General features: G+C 39.5%; 1 protein-coding gene across 1 annotated transcript in view; it reads left to right on the top strand.

Moving 5' to 3' along the window:
- JMJD6 (Bifunctional arginine demethylase and lysyl-hydroxylase PSR) overlaps positions 1-20100 on the top strand; it is a 34490-nt gene that overhangs the window by 1032 nt on the left and 13358 nt on the right. Inside the window, exons 2-3 of the mRNA XM_068378417.1 lie at positions 7276-7487; positions 14604-14756. Of these exons, the coding sequence (XP_068234518.1) occupies positions 7276-7487; positions 14604-14756 (365 nt within the window). The remainder of the gene's footprint in view (positions 1-7275; positions 7488-14603; positions 14757-20100) is intronic.

Genomic DNA, 20100 nt, shown 5'->3' with positions numbered 1-20100 from the left:
TTTGTGTTCCTCACTATTAAGAGAATGAAAAAAAAAATAAGGGGCATATGTATGATGGCGGCCATCTGTATGTATAATGATGGTCGACTAAGAATATGCCACTGTAGGGGAGATCGTCGGGAGCTATTAGCCCCCCTCCCCCCACTCATTAGGGAAGTTATTGTAGGTTAGGTTATGGGGCAGAATTTAGGTTAGTTGGTGTCCATTTTCTATACATGCTGAAGGAACTGGCCACTGATATACAAAGCCTACAAAAATAGTTCCTTTAACCTTCCCACTACATTCACATCATTAGCACCGAATTTTCTGTGAGTATTTGGTGAGTTTTTGCTCTGCTATGGCTCGCTTCGCTCTTAGATAAGCATCATTTCATTGCTCCACTGTTCTGGGAAGCGGTACATTTATGTGCTGCGTAGGCTATTTTCCTGAGTCGCTATTAAAATATAAATACTTATAATTTATATTGCATCTCTCAATTGATCTTTGCTCTGCCATGGCTCGCTTCGCTCTTAGATAAGCATCATTTCATTGCTCCACTGTTCTGGGAAGCGGTACATTTATGTGCTGCGTAGGCTATTTTCCTGAGTCGCTATTAAAATATAAATACTTATAATTTATATTGCATCTCTCAATTGATCTTTGCTCTGCCATGGCTATCTTCTCTCGAAAATAAACGTATAAACGTGCTCTCTATTCTCCTCTGTTCTGGCAAGCGGTACATGATCGTTCTGTGGACGGTAACCACACGGTCATTGTTTCAGTGATACTTTTTACTTTCAGTGAGGTATTTAGGATACTTCAGGTGATGGAGAGTGCTCATTGGCTGAAATAGATACGTTAATATGAACATACAGAAACGCCTGTCATTGATCTATTCAGGAATACATGCCAGAGAGATTTATATATGCCTCCCCTCATGCTCGCAGCAAGAACGTAGCAGGTTGGGTAAAGGACTTATTTTTTTCACTATCCCTTAATATTAATTTGCATGAAAAAACATTGCTTAGAAAAGTTGTTGGAATTGTCATAATGTACTGCAGATGCAGTAAATATACAAATTGCTGTGTGAGCAGATGAGATGAAACCTCACATATACCTTAGGCTCACAACACATCTCATTAAGGAAAAATTTAGTAGAGGTGGATCACTGTGTCATTGTTGTTGTTGCAGATTGCCTGGCTGTTACGGCCAGGCACAGATTCTTGCACGCTTGCACCCTGTAGGGAACGTGTTTTAATAAGCAATTTAAGTACCACTGTTCATTCTATTTTAAGTTGAGATTCATTGGGAAATGTCTGGATGATTAGTCAAGGTTGAGGTATTTGTACTGAAGGTTGTGCGTCTAAGCTCTTTGGTTGCAATCTGTATTTTGATTTATCATTGGTGGGCTTATTTGGATATTGTGGAAAAAGTCTTTGTAAATTACATGTCTAACCCCAGTGTAGGGCAAATTTATCAGCTCACAGGTCCCTTTATCATTAAGTTAAGATTTATAATAGGTTTGAACAGATTATATGAACCAAGGTTGGAATAGTTCATTACCATATATGTTGAAAAGGGGTGGTCTTTTCGCTTTCCACTCCATCAACAGCTCTGTGGAGAACTCGCAATTAATTGTCATATACAGCTTAAGGAAAGACAAGTGAAGGTATTTTGTTGTGGTCCATATTAATTGTCAAATCTGCAAAATCATAACACTCATAAAACAATATCAATTTAAATGAATTTAGTCCTTAAGTTAAGTAGATGCTTATTTAATCCTAGGATGCTATAGGTTTAATACTACAATTTCTTACCAAATACATTAAACATTCTTCCAACTCTGTTTTGTGTTTTATACATATCTGACCATGATTTTGGTGTAAACCACCCTTTTTTATTATTTCCCCATATCTTTATATATAACTATTATGAGGGGGTACCTCAGTGGGAAGCAGAATGAATGAAATCATTTGGTGATATGCATAAATAATACCATAACCATCTGGAATGAATATACCTTACTAAGTAGCCAGAATTCATAGAAATACAGGGATGCATTCTAACCCAACTTAGTGCACGGAATCCTTACCCAACTTTGTCCTTTGGCTGCCCTAGAACCCTTCCCACAAACCTGACTTCAAGCATGACTAATCATAATAAACAGAAGTTCACCGTTTCGTAAGTTTTCTGCCAATACACTACCATAACTGGCACATGGATCCACCCCAATCTCCTGTTTAGCATTACAGAAGTTAACATTACCGTAAATTTGGAAATACAGATTAATCCAGTGACACATTTTTGATCTTTAATGCATCCAAGGGATTGGTTCGTACACGTATGCAAACTTTCGGCCTTCAGTAGTAGTGTGATTTCAGCACAACTGAAATCTCTGCTGTTAAAGATTATAACGTGGTTTCTGTAATTACTGGAAGTAAAGAAAACCCTGCCCCACTGCCAGCTCACTGAGAAAACATTTTGATTTCAGCCACCTAGTAGTACAGACATACTGTACACTAGGTGTCCAAACTTGGCTTAATTTCTTTTCTTTTCAGATTGTATGGTTGGGGTGTGTGACTTGCATGGAAAAGCAAGCCAACTATGGATCCCCATTCTTTGTGTCCTGCTTGGAGGTGCCATGATTGTACAATATGTATTCTTCTCATTTTGGCCAATGTAGGGAGTGGTTAGCCTCCCAGTGGCAGAAGTTCGGCAAAAAGAGAAAAAGAAAACCAAGCGAGATAACTCCTTGTTTAACCCTGAGCCTTTTGTCGCCTTCCACCAGGGGGAATGCAAGGGAAGTCTACGATTATTTAGCCCTTGGGCAATTCTAGAGTGAGATAGCTGTATCTGCTTCCCCTTAAAGGAGCAGATATCTCTTCTCCTTGGGGTCGACACGATAATATTACTGTTTCAGATGATGCTGCCATTGACAACACACTTAAGACATTGTGGCCATCCTTAGAGCTGGAAGGTATTTCTTCCAGAGAGAAGCTTTTAAAGGTAGCTCAGGAACGGCTTTGTCTCACACTAGCGGAGGAAGCCCTTCTCTCCCCATTCAGTACTGCTTAAAAAGTCCCCTTCTTAACTACTGAAGCAAGCTTATGATAGGGACCTATCCCTCAAGATCGTGATCCTCCTTTCCCAGGCTTCTACGAAACAAGTAAGTCAGGTAGGCTACACAGGTTGTATCTTGTCAGCCATTCCTAGGATTGGTGGAAAGTATCATTTTCTTTCATTCTGGAATTTGTAACAAACACATAACCCAGCTGTAAACAATCTAAGATTAGAGTTGTTCTCAATTTTCTCCTATATGGATCATATGGGAGTTTTTTCTATAGCCTATGAGAGCACAAGATGCTACCTCAAAAGGACTCAGCCATTCAGACCATGGCTGCAGAACCTTTTTATCATTGCAGCTGAGCTCAAAAAAGAAAATCAACAAGAACACCATCTCTTTCTGTTCTCGGGAAATCAAAAGTCAGAGAATTAGGTGTGACGTTAACCTTTTGTTATAACCTATCAGTGGGTCAAGTTCTGAAGGCAGTAGTCTGGAGACATCAGCCAAATTTTACAGCCCACTATATACAGGATTGCACCCACAAGTCATTCAATACCTTTACCTTTGGACCTCTGGGAACTGCTCAGCAGGTGGTGTAGTGTAGCTAGCACCCTTACAGGACAAGAAACATCCTATGTAAGGTAATGGTGCAGCAGGTTGAACCATTATGGCGCTGGAGGACTTTGATGTAGGTAAGCCACCATATCCAGTGATAACTATTCTATTGAATGTTAAGGTAGAAGTGCTTATTCTCCCATCCTCTTGGTGAGGCGAGGATGGATAGTATAGCAATGTAAACCGATCTTTTTACTTTAGCCTTACATTACAGACACTACGGTATATCCTATAAGGATGTAGGGTCTTCCGTGACCGTGCCTTTATGACAGTAGCAAGCCTATGTAAGGCTCATCTTTATAGGGCTTTGTCATGAAGACATGTGTAACCCTGAGATGACTTGTGCTACTCTGTAATTGTAACCTGTTGTTTTCTTCAAGTGAAGAGTGAAGGCCTTATGCTGCAGATGGGTTGCCTTTTATTGGCAAGTAGTTAATGTCGAGTCATTTGTTCAGAAGTGAACAAGTACTAGCATCTTAGAAATCCATGGGCTGGTAAGTTGGTAATAATTCTAGATCAGCTGAAAATAAGAGACAAACTTTCTTAAGCAGATGAAGTCACGGATCAGAAATTGTACCACTTTGGCAGATGAAATCGATACCTGTAAATACCTCATTATGAGGAAAGCCTCTCAATAAGGTATGGTGTCCATACTTGAAAAAGAACCCTTGTTGTCAATTAGTTGAAGTTATTACTAGTGAAAGATGATGTGGACAATGACAAAACAAGACTTCTGTGCTTTTAATGCAAGGGCTGCTAGAATGAGTGCGAGATAATGGCCACCTTGGGTTAGGTGCAGTGGTCATATGCAAAGGCAATGAAATATCTTAAAGGCCCTTTAAGATACTTAGGTAGTTATTATTATTATTATTACAAGCTAAGCTATAACCTTAGTTTGAAAAGCAGGATGAGATAAGCCCAAGGGCTCCAACATGGTAAAATAGCCCAGTGAGGAAAGGAAACGAGGAAATAAAGAGAAGCAATGAACAATCAAAATAAAATATTTTAAGAACAGTAACAACATAAGATTAAACCTTTCATATATAAAATATAAAAAACTTTAAAAGACAAGAGGAAGAGAAACAAGATATAATTGTGTGCCCGAGTGTACCCTCAAGCAAGAGAACTCTAACCCAGGGAAGTGGAAGACCATGGGACAGAGGCTATGGGACTACCCAAGACTAGAGAACAATGGTGTGATTTTGGAGTTTCCTTCTAGAAGAGCTGCTTACCATAGATAAAGTCTCTTCTACCCTTAACAAGGGGAAAGTAGCCACTAAACAATTATATAAACAGTAGTTAACCCATTGAGCGAAGATAGATTGTTTGGTAATCTCAGTGTTGTCAAGTGTATGAGGACAGAATGTGTAAAGAATAGGTCAGACTATTCGGTGTATGTGTAGGCGAAGAAAAAACGTGCCGTAGCTAGAGAGAGGGATCCAATGTACTGTAGTACTTTCTGGCCAGTCAGAGGATCCAATAACACTCTAGTGGTAGTATCTCAACAGGTATGGATCCTCACAGAGCTGCCTTATATTCCTGTTACCTATGTTGACAATGTCAACTTCAATTATTCTAAGACATTGTTTCCACATATCCTGGCTGTGGGGAACGTCAGAGTTAATAATGTGTTGGCCTGTTTGCTATTGTTACACTATTCATGTGGTCCCAACAAAGTTAGTGGTCAAGACTTCAACCTAAAAAAGGAAAATGCACTTGAAAAAAAATGTTTGGTAGTACTGTACACACCGTAATTTTGGACAAAGCAGAGAAAATATGGCCATTGTTGGATATTAGCAAGAAAAAAAAGTGATGTACAGTATGTATGGCTGAAAAATAAGTTTTTGCATATGTCGATATTAAAGGAACTACAGGAAAATAACCTAGATTATTTGAAAAAATTATTTGCGAATGGCATGATGCCTTCAGTCTTTTTGGCACTTGTGTGTCTCCCAAAATCACAAGGAAAGATACAGTGATGGGGAAATAGATACCTGCAGAGGAAAGCTTAACTGCAACATTAAGATACCTAGCAACAGGTTGATTATTAGAAGATCCTCAAGTTTTTTTGACAGGTTTATCAGCACAAGCTTTCAGGCACATCATACTTGATACAGGCCAAGCCATTATGTTCATGGATTATAGTGATTAGTTTTTATCATTATTGTACCCCTCACAGAAAATAAATTATTTTGCATTATATTTTTAAGATCCATAGAGAATAATGATTTTTTTAAATTACACTGAAAACTATTAGATAACATTAGGACAGTGTTAAAATGTCACATACTAGTGAACTATTAAAAATAATGTAAATTATAATTGCCCTCCACTTGAGGTGAGCCGTCCTTTCTGGAACGTGGTAAAGGTGTTGCTTTCCTTAAAGGGGCACCCTACAAACTGTTGAGGCGACCTTCTGACAAGGGGAACCCCCCCCCCCCCTCCAAAGACGGCTATCCTGCTCGCTTTAGCTTTGGTTGAACATGTTAGCGAGCTGCATAGGTTCTTCAACATTGCACATTAAAGGGGCTGTATGGATTGGAAACGGTTTTTAAGAGGAAGCAAAGCATGAGAATGCTGAAGTGGATTATGGGAGTATCGCTGCCTTAAAGACTGAAAAATTATGAAATAGGAAGATTGGCAGGTGTGTAGTTTACAGAGATAATAAGAGTGTCATGACCTAGATGGTGTGGGCATTTGTTGGAGATGGATGATGAGGAGGGAGTGAGGATGGCTTGGGAGGAACCTGTTAGGGGGAGAAATTCAAGAGGGAGGTAGCGAATTAGATGCCGAGGTAAGAAGAATAATATGGAGAGAAGAGATTTGGTGGAAGAAAGATGCCTTCGATCGAAGGCATTGGAGAGGGTGCATCAGGCAATTGATGCATCGATGTAGGGATAATGATGGAAAAAAGTGACTGTTAGTCTGCCAGACAAGTTTGGGTTGGCTATCCCAGCCAGGAGTTACAGGGTGAAGATAGCTATTGCCCTGTAGGTTAGGGGATGAGTAAGCTACAAAGTTGGACGTAAGTTCAATGCTTTTATGTTATTATTATTATTATTATTATTTGCTAAGCTACAACCCTAGCTGGAAAAGCAAAATGCTATAAGCCCAGGGGCCCCAACAGGGAAAATAGCCCAGTAAGGAAAGGAAAGAAGGAAAAATAAAATATTTTAAGAAGAGTAACATTAAAATAAATATTTCCTATATAAACTATGAAAACTTTAACAAAACAAGAGGAAGAGAAATTAAATAGAATAGTGTGCCTGATTGTACCCTTAAGCAAGAACTAATTGATATGAATTAGTTAAGCCAAACCACATTAATATATAGTTATAGGATTTATTGGAGTTTTGTAACAACTAAAAGCCAAGCTGATGAGCTTTGTCAGAAGTTATCAGAGGGGGTCAGTGGGACAGTGCAAAGGTTAGTAACATTCCATGGTGTGCCAAAGTATGCACTTAGTAGACAGCATCCCACAACAGGGCAGCTTTGCATAGAATTAATATTTTCATAGAATTTATTTTGATTAAGATTTTTAGCTTGTTGTTCTGGGTAAACTGGTTAATAACTGTAATGAAAATAATAAGGTAAACTGGCATGTTTTTTCTTTACAGAACTGTGTATAGAAAAAGGTGCTTGGACACGCTTAGATTACAAGACTAAATTTGACTGTAGCATCAAAGGTGTCAAAGACGGTGCTGAACGCATTCATGTTAATGATGTGTCGCCTGAAGAATTCATTGAACGTTATGAGAAGCTTTATAAACCTGTAGTTATTGAAGGTATCACCGACAACTGGAAAGCTCGTTACAAGTGGACCTTGGAGGTAGGGTTAAGATATTCATATGGTATTATGATTATTCAATTATTTCTTCTTCCAGTATTATTTAGTTATTTCTTCTTCCAGTATTATTTAGTTATTTCTTCTTCCAGTATTATTTAGTTATTTCTTCTTACAGTATTATTTAGTTCATTCTTATTCCAGTGATTATGGGTTAAGAATGTATGAACATGAAAATTACCTGTTGACTTCAGGCTCAGCTCTTTGGTTAGCTAGTGTAATTGTTGGTAAAATAAACATTCTTAGCCTTCAAAGAAGTACTCCCTTTGTTTTTCATGGTTTGTACCAGACCTAAGAAAAATATTTATTATGCAAAGTAAGATAAAATTCTCACCAGCCTCTGTTGTCTTGTTTTACTTTTAGACTGTCGGCCATTTAGAGAATTTGTTTGTTTTTGCTTTTGATGTCCATGTAGAGAATTTGATTGTTTTTGTTTTGATGTCAATATTTGTCTGTTACTACTCACAACACCTGTAGTATAAAAATGCTGGACAGCATGTGTTATATTTTGGTAAAAATTTTAAAACTTATTGAATATTTTTGCCCTAAATCTCATTCATGAATGACTTTGGTTTTACAGTTAGATCCAAAGTGAGATATTTCGTATCGTCTATTTAATTTTGATGTAGATCTTCGCTATGCTTTTTCTCCATTATTTACTAAGCCTTGCTATTGGTTTTCATCCTGTTACTTATTTAGCTCCTACTTTGTGTAAATTTTTGTTAGCCCCTTTTCCTCATCTGTCCGGATCATCTCTTTTCTGAAGATCTGTCTTCTTGTACAGTATTGCAGTTCTAGCTGTAGCACCTTATACATGTTTTTTGATAATTTAAAAAAATATTTTTTTGAAGATCTATTTTTGGTGGTGGTGTCTTTCAGCTGAGTATAATCTACTTTGGGGATGCTACTATTATATGTTAATGTACTTTAAAATTTCAGTTGTTCTGGCACTATATACAAGCCATTCTACTCTACTGCGGAGATATATTTCAGCGACTTGTGAAACCAGCCATAAGACTTTTCAGCAAGGTTTAACTACCTACTACTAGTTAGGAGGTTGGTATACCGGCCTCCCCGTTCACAATTACACTAGTATCAGTACACTTCTTTTCATTTCGGCTCAGTAGAGAACATTCATCCATTCGTTCTTTCCCGCAAAACCTTTACTCGGTTACGAGTAAAGACAACTAGCCTAAAACTTAAAAACTTTACCTCTCTTTCAGTGTGTGTGTCCCATGAGGACCTAGAATGCTGGTTTGTCCTGGCAGAGAAGGGCACCTGTGCAGTACCTTCATGTCAGCTATGGAGACCGATCCACACAGCCTGAGTCCTGCCTACAGGGGTCTCATCTGTTTGAAGGTATCTCCATGTGATGAGTGTAGAGAGTTGCCTTCCTCCTAGTGGCAGCGCTACGGTAGCAGGCAGTAGAAGGTAAAGAAGGATTATTCACCTTTGAGTTCATCCTAGAAGGTGAAAAAACCTCGCTCTCTGACTCCGTCAACCCATTCCTGTCACTGTGACTCTTCTCAGTTGGTTGAGTACGAGTATTGACTCGTTGATCCCTGGACAACTTTATGGTTTTGAAGTCTCCATTGCTTTCCCTGGAGAAGCAGCGCAGACTTTGGTCGTGGGAGAGTCTCTCAGCTGACGCACGCATTCCTTGGGGCTCACGGGTTCCTCGTGCAAGGGACAGCTGCTTGAGGTCCTTCGTTGGGTACATAGCTGCCTCCCCAGTGGTTAATTTTGATCCTTCTCCTCCCACTCTAAGACTGGAGTTCTTGTACCAAAAAAGCCTCTCGTGTGTCTGGCTGTTGTGACCTCAGCGTCTGCTTTGCCACCCTTCGTTCAGTCTGCTTTTAGTGATGAATGTGAGCAGATGCGTACAAGTATCACTCTTGGTTACCTGTCGGCGATGCCTCCAGGGTGAACCCAGGAACTGGGTAAGGCTATGTTTCGCTGGCAGCGCACAATGTTGACTTCTGTCTGGCTCGCCTAGTGCGCTTAAGGGAAGCAGAGTGCATTGACTGGAGGTCTGCCTCCAGGTTTCGGGCAACCTTCCTGTTTATGGGAGAGTTACCCTTTGCCAGCTGCAGTCGGCCAGCCTCCCTGCTTGCGAGAGTGGCTCCCTTCTCTAGCCCCAGATGTTGGAGAACCCTTCCGTTCTTGGGAAAGGTGGCCTTCGCCTGTGTAGAGCCCCTCCCTTGGGCTTCTGCAGCCTGTGCTAGTTTTATCTATGCCTCGCTCTAGCTCCAAGCTGATTGTTTCCATCACGAGTCAGAATAGGGTGTTTCATGGCATCTTTTATCTTGTATTACAATCCAAGGGGTGGAGAGAACTGTCATTCTTATTTATACCTGAATTTGTTGCAAAGACCCAGAATCCAGGTGTGATCAATCATTGGTTTGACTCTTCCATTTCCTCAATCAAGGAGGTAACTAATATGAACAGTCTATTGCTATTTCCTGTAAAGCAGTTCACTTCTGCTTAAAGCTAACTAGTCACTGATGCCTTGCAACCCTCAACCTATTTGTGAGTATAGGTCCAATGAAAAAGAGAGTAACCAAAACAACTCACTATATTTTTGGCTATGTGACACAATCATGAGAGTGTATAAATCTAAGGGAGAATTGTCTACCGGGCCCTGTCCCAAAGCACATTACGTATATTTGTTGTATTGCAGCAACAGTGACTTTTTGCAAGAACCATTCAGTAGCACGGGTTCTAAGTGCAAGTGTGTGGCAAAGGCAGACATCCTTTACTGATCACTACCTTAAGGATTGCACCTATAGGTCTTTACACACCTTTTCTATTGGACCCGTGGTAGCCCCTCAGCAGTTGGTGTAGAGGACCAATTCCTGCATGCAGTATATCTAGCATTGTTTCACTTGGGCATTTTATTTTATTTTGCATGAGAGTTGAATGTCTGGCCTTCCTTCCTCTCTTCATCTCCTTTCCTTGGGAGTGACAATGCTGATCAAACACATTTGCAGGTTAGGGTCGTGGTGGCCTATTGGAAGCGTACCTGCCTGGCACTAGCCGGACAGGGGTTCGAGTCCCGCTCAAACTCGATAGTTTCTTTAGTGTCTGCAACCTCACTAATCTTGTGAGCTAAGAATGGGGTGTGTGGGGGGAGTCTATAGTTCTACCTACTGAGTCAACACCAGCCATTGCCTGCTCCTCCCTGGTCCCAGGTTGGGTGGATAGGGGACGTAGCCACTGATAATATGTATTTAGTCATTCTCCAGGGCAGTGTCACTGTCCCTTGCCTCTGCCCTTCATGAGCCGCCTTTAAACCTTTAAGCACACCTTTATAAGTAGTGTTTTGAACTCTTGTAATCAGCATATCCTTTAATCATATAATTGCTTATGGATGTTTTTATTTAATTTTATTCATTTAAAGGTTGCTCATGAAAGGCAGGGCAAGGGACAGTGACATTGCTCTATTGAGCAGGACAATGCTCTAGAGACTGTCCATATATACATATGATCAGCGCCCAAGCCCCCCTCTCCACCCAAGCTAGGACCAAGGAGGGTTAGGCAATGACAGCTAAGGACTCAGTAGATAGACCTATGGGCTCCTCCAAACCCCCCATTCTTATCTCACATGGATGGTGAGGTTGCAGCGACCAAAGAAACTAATGAGTTTGAGCGGCACTCCAACCCCAGTCTGGCGTTCACCGGTCAGGGTCGTTGCCACATTGGCCACCACAACCCTAACAATTCATAATTCTCATTAGGCCATTACCCACCTGCTTAACCATGGGTCACAGGATGCAAGAATGTTGTGTCCTTTGCTCCTTTATCAGGTCCGGATACTGACATTCCTGGTTATGGGCCAGCAAGATGCCCTTTTCTCTTCAGGGGCCTTCCTCTTACCTAAGGAAGACTCCTTATTTAAGTACTTTGTTTGTATTCGCATAGGAATAACCCACAATTTTTTTTTAAATAATTGCTTCGGGAGCCTGTGGAGAGGGAGGAGGAGGCCTGTTAACTGCTGTAGGAGGCCTTGGCCTGGGAGCCTCCCTATTCCCATGATTATGATGTCTGGAAGTGGAGCTGGAGGCCCTGTGGAGAACGGCATCTCTGTTGCCCCTCCTCCACTTATCAAGGGTTTCTTCAATTAACCTGTCATCAAACAGCGCCTCGTTTGAAAACGGCGAGTTTCGCAGGTTCCTTATATCACGGAATTATGAAGGGTGAGTACTTATACACTAATATGAGCTCTTTGTGTAGTTTATCCTACTATCCAGTTTCTTAGCCATCAGTACCTAGTCTCCTATCTAGGTACATGTCATCCCTGTCAGTTGGGTCTTAAGTCAGGTAGGCACTCCCACCTCCTAAAGTGTAAGTCTCCTAAGAAAGTAGTTTGAGGTAAGTCCCTGTGTTGGAACAAATCACAAATTATCAGTAATTTGTATTTTTCCTAACATACTTACCGAGAACTACTTTCGGGTTATGGCCCTCCCTTCCTTCTCCGAGTGCCTCACTGATTTTTAGTATTTTTACTTTCAAAGAACTTACTGAAGGTCGAGACCCGAGCTCACATGTGGCCTGCCTCGGGATTGCCCTTAGGGCACGTATCCTTCCGCCTAGGCCTACCATTACAGAAAACGGGAGTAGGGTAAACTACACAAAACTCTGGTCGGTTGAGAGGAGGTTCCAGGTAACTCCTAAGAAAGTAGTTCTCGGTAAGTATGTTAGGAAAAATACAAATTAATAATAATTTGTGATGTTTCGCAGGTTCCTTATTTCCCTCAAGGGAAGCTTCCTCAGCATCCTGTAAAGAACTGTGTCCCTCCTACGAAGGACGATGTTGGAAGTGGCTACCAGGGACTGTTCTGCTAGGAAGGAGATGGCCCTCCCTCCTGTCACTGTAAGTTCCATAAACTGTTATTTGGCCTGTTCCGAGCAACCCGGCTGTTGCAGAGCCAAGGAACCCTTAGAGTTGAACCACTGGTCCAACCACGAGGAGACAGAGAATGAAGACCACAATGCTGACTCAAGGGCGACAATCTCTTGAATAGAAAAGGCCACCGAACCCCCTGTAACCTTATCCTCCAATAATCCTGGAGACAGGGATGCCAAGTTCCCGTCTGTGGGAAATCGTCAGGGGCATAGAATCTTCGATGCCTTACCCTCGGGTAAGGCAACAATTTCATTGACCCCGAGGCCTTCTGAGAATTCTGGGGGTCGGCGACGGCCGCACTAATCTTCCCCAGCTTTCTGCCCAGAGATGGGACCAAGGGGAGAGACATAGGGGGACAATCTTCTCGAAGGATGCCAAACTGCTCCTCCAACAAAGAAACTTCCCCTGGCGGAACAACAGGGCTGCAGTCGCCAGTTTGGCGGAAGCGACAGGCCAAGGTAGCGGCGTGAGCCGATGCGGAGGCGCAGCGGCGTGAGCCGATGCGGAGGTGGCAGGCCAAGATGGTGGCGCAGCTACGTGATACGATGAGGAGGCGGCAGGCCAAGGTGGCTGCGCAGCGGCGTGAGCCGATGAGGAGGCCTGTGAGGCAGCCCCAATAGATGGCGCTGGCGGCAGAGGGGTACCCGGTATCCCCGAGACTGCCATGAGGTAGGGATAGGCTGTGCGCACGTGTGGGCAGGCCAAGATGGCGGCTCTGGCGGCTGGTCGGAGCATACCACGTGTGAGACACGTGTGGCGGTTGACTAGCTCATCCTGTCGATCTTTTCCTCCAATTTCCCGAGAAGGGATATGAGCGCCGAACTCACTGAAGGGGACGGTAGGTGGGGAGCCGATAACAACGGAGAATCTGGTCGAATCGGTGTAGTCCTTTCTCTTTCGTTGATTTTGTGTAGCGATGGCGACATCGATGGAAGGGAAGGAATTACCAAAGAACAGCTCGACGAAGGTCTCGAACCACTGTCTTTCTTCGAGGAAGAACGTTCTTTTTTTCCTTTCTCTTTCCTCGTCGTGGCCATAAGAGCCCATTGGGTTTCAGACCACTCAATACACTCACTACACGTATCACTCTGAGTACAGGCATGACCACGACACGAGGTACACAAAGAATGGGGATTAATTTCCAAATGTGAAAGGAAAGCCGAACATGATTTCCCATTCACATCGGGACAACGACGTTCAACACGAGTATTATCCATCTCAACACAAACACTTTGCACACACAATAAGTTGAACACGCAAACGCAGGTCACAGTTTAGGTCGCGAGCGAAAACTATAGGTCTACATTGGGCAACGACCAGAGTACGAATGGCGACCTTTGCCCTCTCCTTACCAGGCCTGACACGGCCTTCTTCTTGGTGCATTGTGGGTCAAAGACCGTGGAAGGTCGCTTTGCGCAGGGAACATACCCTGGAGCAGATTACCGGCCTGGGGCTTTATGCCTCGCGCCTGGAATGGAGTCCTGGTTGCGGGAAAAAATTTTTGGTCGCAAGTTTAAACTAAAGTGTAACTCCTGAGAGAGTAGTCCTTGGTAAGTATGCTAGGAAAAATACAAATTATTGAGAATTTGATATTTTTCCTAGCCCTACAAACCTGAGTCATGCCATAAGGAACCCTATGTAGATTACTCAGCTTTGTCTAGCTAGGAAAGATACAAATTATTAAAAGAGAAATTGTAGTGTTACGATAGTTAAATAACATGTTACCAGCAGGCGTGAATTGTTAATAGTAAAGTTTTTGAAATGTTCATAAAGTATTCCATGAATAGTGAGGTTTTTAATGTCCACTAAATAGAGATACATGAGATTCACTAAATATGGATACATGAGATTCATTAATATATCCCAAGTAAAGTGTCTGGTTTTAGGGGGTATAAATATATGCATGAGAATTGAATTCAGTCTCATAAATAGTATCATAACATTTTTTAATACTGTATGCACATATGTTTTTAGGGTTATTATTTTGTTTAATTTTTGAATGATGATTGCTGTACTGTAATAACAGATGGATGAATGTTCATTACTTTTATGCAGAAGTGTTGGACTATTTGTTCATTGATTCAAGGCGTTGTCTTAACGAATTCAAGTTAATTTATTTTCTCAATGGGGGATAAATTTGGTGAAATTTTACATCTTACGGGTTTTAATATACTATATACTTTTTTTTTTTTCAGAGACTTGCTAAGAAGTATCGAAATCAGAAGTTTAAATGTGGTGAAGATAATGAAGGCTACAGTGTTAGGATGAAAATGAAATATTACATAGATTATATGAAGCATACTGAAGATGATAGTCCTCTTTATATCTTTGATAGTAGTTTTGGTGAGGTGAGTTATGAATGATTAAGAAAAAATTTCTTTTTCTTGGATTATCTGATTTTGAAATATTTGGTACTCTTCCTTTAATCATTATACTGTACTTTAAAAGTTTATCGATTGTATTGTACGAAATTGACATTTTTGTTGAATTGAAGTAACCAATGATGGCTACCATAATTTTCAGTGTCCTGAATTGATTTGGTTTTAAGAGCAAAATTTATCTTTGAAACCTTGTAAACTATGCCCTAACTTTTTTTTTTCGTAATTGATTTAAACATTCCCCTCTACCTTTCCCTTTTGTCGTGGAATACAGAATTTTCTTAGTGTGCACTCATGGCTATTTTCTTCTTTTCTAATAAATTATTGAGGTGCAGGATAACAAAGCAGTTATTGAGGTTGTCCTTACAGGCAATACAGTTGAGTCTTAGCCATGAAGTCATGAGCAAAAGCCAAATAAGTTGTTATAGAAGTGGATTAGTGTGTTCAGCTTTTCAGGTTGCATGGCTTTGAAAGTGGTCAGCAAATAAATTTGGATGGAAAGGCCTCTCAATGTAATTACCTGATATTCTCTTCGGTCAGTGGCCACCAGAACTTTCGATGTTTAGAAACAGGACTAAACTCTAGACCCAGTCCAAAGTTTTTAATTGAACCCGTGAGAGGGACTGTAAGATCTCTTTTTCAATATTATTGACCTCATTCCTCCATAGTTTTGGAGGTATTTGGCAGGTTTGCCATTGATTGACATCATCTCTAATTATGTTTTTGGGATCATCTCTGGGAGTTCTCAGTTTTTAAGGATTACAGTACTTACTTTGCTCAAGAAAGTAAGTGTGGCATAAAGAATTATTTCACCCTATGAAGAGACGTTATTGTATTTGAGATATTTTAATTGTTCTTTATTTCTCATATCTTTTATCTATTTTTTCCTGTCGGAGCCCTTAGGCTTATAGCATGTTGCTTTTCCAACTAGGGTTGTAGCTTAGCTTGTAATAGTAATAATAATAATAACAATGATAATGATAATTATCAGTCACAGACTAAGGACTTGCCTGAGAGAAGTTTTAAAATACCTATACCTATTCTAAATTGGGCAAACTATTGATTAGGTGGAGATGGTCTTTATCTTCAGGAAAGATATCATGGTGGAATGGTATGAAATTTCATTGGTTTTTAATGAATATTGGTAGTTGTCTTGCCAGTTATTCCGATACTTTCTCGTATAAATGGTTTGAGAGTAAACCGTAATAGATGAGCGGTTCTACTGGCTATTGGGTATTTCCATTTTTTCTGTTCTACCCACCTTAATTGTGGCTTAAAGCTTGAAGCTATATGAATATTAGGTAAGTGTTAAAATGGGAAATTAATTTTATTGTTGCATATTCTCTTACGTTAGTGTGATTGATGTTGGAATTCAGTATATTAACCCTGGATAGGTACGCTCCTCGGACACCCCTTTAAGGGTATACTCGGACGCGAACGACCCCGACGCCAAAAAAAATTCTTGAAAAATCAGTTTTTGCAGTAACCTCTTTTTTTCTTTTGCCAAAAAAAACTTCAATGAATGCTTAAAACAACTGTAAAGATAAATACTACTCATCTGCAGAAAAACTATTTATTATAAATATTTTAAAAAATTAAGTAGAAAAAAAAAAGACCTGACATAAAAATTCATAAAAAAAAAGTTTATACATATATACACAAATCCTTTTAGGAATTGATTCTTGAATGTTTAGGACACATCTTGTTGTATTTTGGATGAAGTCAGACCCATGGAGGTGAAGATCTGAAATGAGAAAAAAAGGGTAACTTTTGTTGGCCAAAAAAATTTGTCCAAATTTCATGAATTTTTTTGGGTACCCAAATGAAATAGGAAGTGGCTAATTTTTTTTAGGGAATAAACATATGTTATCCTAAAATAGAAATATGTAAAAAAATCTTCATTATTTTGTAAATTACATTTATATCAGGGGCCATATCTAAAGGTAATTTTTTGAGTACTTAGAAATTTCGTAAAAAATACATATATTTAATATATAATATGATATTTATGCAGGTAAAAATATACCAAAATATCACAAATTCTATAGGGAACAAGAATATATATAGATAGGGCAACTTACGCTTCGGATATGTCCACAAAATGGCCGCCAACCACACTGACTCAGACTCCCTAATCTGCCACTTGAAATGTAGGAAGGGTATGTCAATTTCAAGGTGTTATTTACTAATCTAATTATTATTGGATATGCATAAAAATTGTATGGTGGGTTGCTGGATAATTGTCGATTATTTTACGACTATAAAATTAAAATTCTGACCCAAAAAAATTTTTTTGAAGGGAAATAAAATCGAAAAAAAAACAAAAATGTGAAACAATATAATATTTTAGCTAAAAAAATTTGACGATATTCAATCAAAAAAGAAGTAAACAAAATTTTCCGACAAATAAACATCTAGAGGAATCATTACCCTGTGATAGTTCCTTAGTACGTAGTAATTTTGAAAGAAATGGGAAAAAACGAAAAAATGGCAATCACCGGAAAATCGAACACATACCTATATATACGCCATATCTGGCTAAAAAAAAGATAGGCATGGGTAGCCAGATCATCTAGAAACACTTTCCAACACTATAAAATTATAAGTTTTGCGACACTACTTGCCAATTCCTTACGGTAACATGACTAAGCAAAAAAATGCAAAACAAATAAAAAGGGGCACTCGCGGAAAAATGGCTAACATTCTAATATACGGCATTTCAGAAAAAAAAAATTCAGCCACGTGCTAGGCAAACCATCAAGGCACATTTTCCGACAAATAAACATCTAAATGAATCATTACTCTGTGATAGTTCCTTAGTACGTAGTAATTTTGAAAGAAATATGAAAAAATGGCAATCACAGGAAAATTGAACACATACCTATATATACGCCATATCTGGCTAAAAAAAAGATAGGCATGGGTAGCCAGATCATCTAGAAACACTTTCCAACACTATAAAATTATAAGTTTTGCGACACTACTTGCCAATTCCTTACGGTAACATGACTAAGCAAAAAAATGCAAAACAAATAAAAAGGGGCACTCGCGGAAAAATGGCCATTCTAATATACGGCATTTCAGAAAAAAAAAATTTCAGCCACGTGCTAGGCAAACCATCAAGGCACATTTTCCGACAAATAAACATATAAATGAATCATTACTCTGTGATAGTTCCTTAGTACGTAGTAATTTTGAAAGAAATGGGAAAAAACGAAAAAATGGCAATCACAGGAAAATCGAACACATACTTATATATACGCCATATTTGGCTAAAAAAAAAATAGGCATGGGTAGCCAGATCATCTAGAAACACTTTCCAACACTATAAAAATATAAGGTTTGCGACACTGCTTGCCAATTCCTTACGGTAACATGACTAAGCAAAAAAATGCAAAACAAATAAAACGGGGCACTCGCGGAAAAATGCCCAACATTCTAATATACGGCATCTCAGATAAAAAAAAAGACATGCACGTGTTAGCCCAACCATCAAGGCACACTTTCTAACACACAAACATGAAAAAAAATCAATAATATACGGCAATTCCTTACTACGTAGTAAATTTTTACAAATATTGAAAAAAAACAGAAATTGGCAACCGCAGTTAAATACCCAATATACCAATAACTACGTCGTATCTGACAAAAACAAAGTCACGCATGGGTAGCCAGATCATCTAGACACACTTTCCAACACTAAAAAAGCAAAAGTTTTTCGACACTATTTGGCAATATCTTACGGAAAAATGACTTGGCAAAAAAATGAAAAAAAATGAAAAAGGGGCACTCGCGGTAAAATGCCCAACATTCTAATATACGGCATCTCAGATAAAAAAAAAGACATGCACGTGTTAGCCCAACCATCAAGGCACACTTTCTAACACATACACATGAAAAAAAAATGAATAATATACGGCAATTCCTTACTACGTAAAAAATTTTACAAATATTGAAAAAAAACAGAAATTGGCAACCGCAGTTAAATACCCAATATACCAATAACTACGTCGTATCTGACAAAAACAAAGTCACGCATGGGTAGCCAGATCATCTAGACACACTTTCCAACACTAAGCAAGCAAAAGTTTTACGACACTATTTGGCAATATCTTACGGAAAAATGACTTGGCAAAAAAATGAAAAAAAATAAAAAAGGGGCACTCGCAGTAAAATGGTCCTCGTGGTGATGAACGACATTTTAACTAAAAAAAAAATCATGCACATGGTAGCCAAACAATCCACCAAGACTTTCCACAACTGATAACCTATACAAGTTGCACCATTCTACGACAATTTCATAATACGTCATAACTTTGATAATTATGCAAATTACCTTAGAAGGGTAAACTCGGTCGCGCTCGACCCCGACGCGTCTCAGAAATCGGGGAAGGAGTACAGCTACAGCAGTGCACATCTGTACACTACTAGAGCGTGTAGGGGAGACACCTCCTGCAGGTCGATCACCCACAAATTCAGTCACGGGGGTGAGTCACGTGAGAAAAACCTCTTTTTTTTTTGACGCTCGGGGTCGCGTACGACCCACCGTACCTATCCAGGGTTAAATGTTTATACAGTATATTTATTTTCCTATCTTTAGTATACTGTATTGCCATTTTATCATTGTTGGTCATCCCAAAAATGGAAAAGTATCTGAAATACCATTTCTGGTACTTAGGTAAACTCGGGCTATGATTCCTGTCTACTTGTGACCTTTTTTTGTTGAATTGGAACATATCATGGGGGAAAATTTATGTTACGCATAATTGAAAATGGAGATTATTCCACATTTGCATAATAAGATACAGTATTGAAACATTTCTTTCTTCACCGTCCCTTTTTCCGTGTTTTCAACTATTTAATAATAATTTTCATTTGTTTTTTTGCATACATTTGTCAAACATAGGTTTATAAAATTACTGAGATATAAAGTAGAGAATATAAAGTATATTCATCTTGATAAATGGTTCACACCTAGTATTTGCTTGGATATTTCAAGAATAATGCTAATTTTGCATTAAATTTTTTGTCTTAACATTTAGGTTTTTCCATATTGTTTTCTTTCATATTTTAGTAAGTGCAAATTCATTTGAATATTTAATACAAAGTTGTTCCGTAACCGAAATACAAACCACGCTATTTACATTGGGTTTACCTTTTAGCGCAGCTGAAATGACGAGCCAATAGTTTTAACGAGGGTTAATTACCCCCGCGCTAGTTAGGGGGGGTAGGGGAAGGGTAGCTTGTTACCCCCCCCCCCCCCCACACACACACACACACCGGTGACTTGCTTCACTTCACTTTTGGCTCGGCG

This window comes from Palaemon carinicauda, chromosome 8, assembly GCF_036898095.1.
Source record: "Palaemon carinicauda isolate YSFRI2023 chromosome 8, ASM3689809v2, whole genome shotgun sequence".
Lineage (NCBI taxonomy): Eukaryota > Metazoa > Arthropoda > Malacostraca > Decapoda > Palaemonidae > Palaemon > Palaemon carinicauda.
This window is presented reverse-complemented; position numbering and strand designations above follow the sequence as displayed.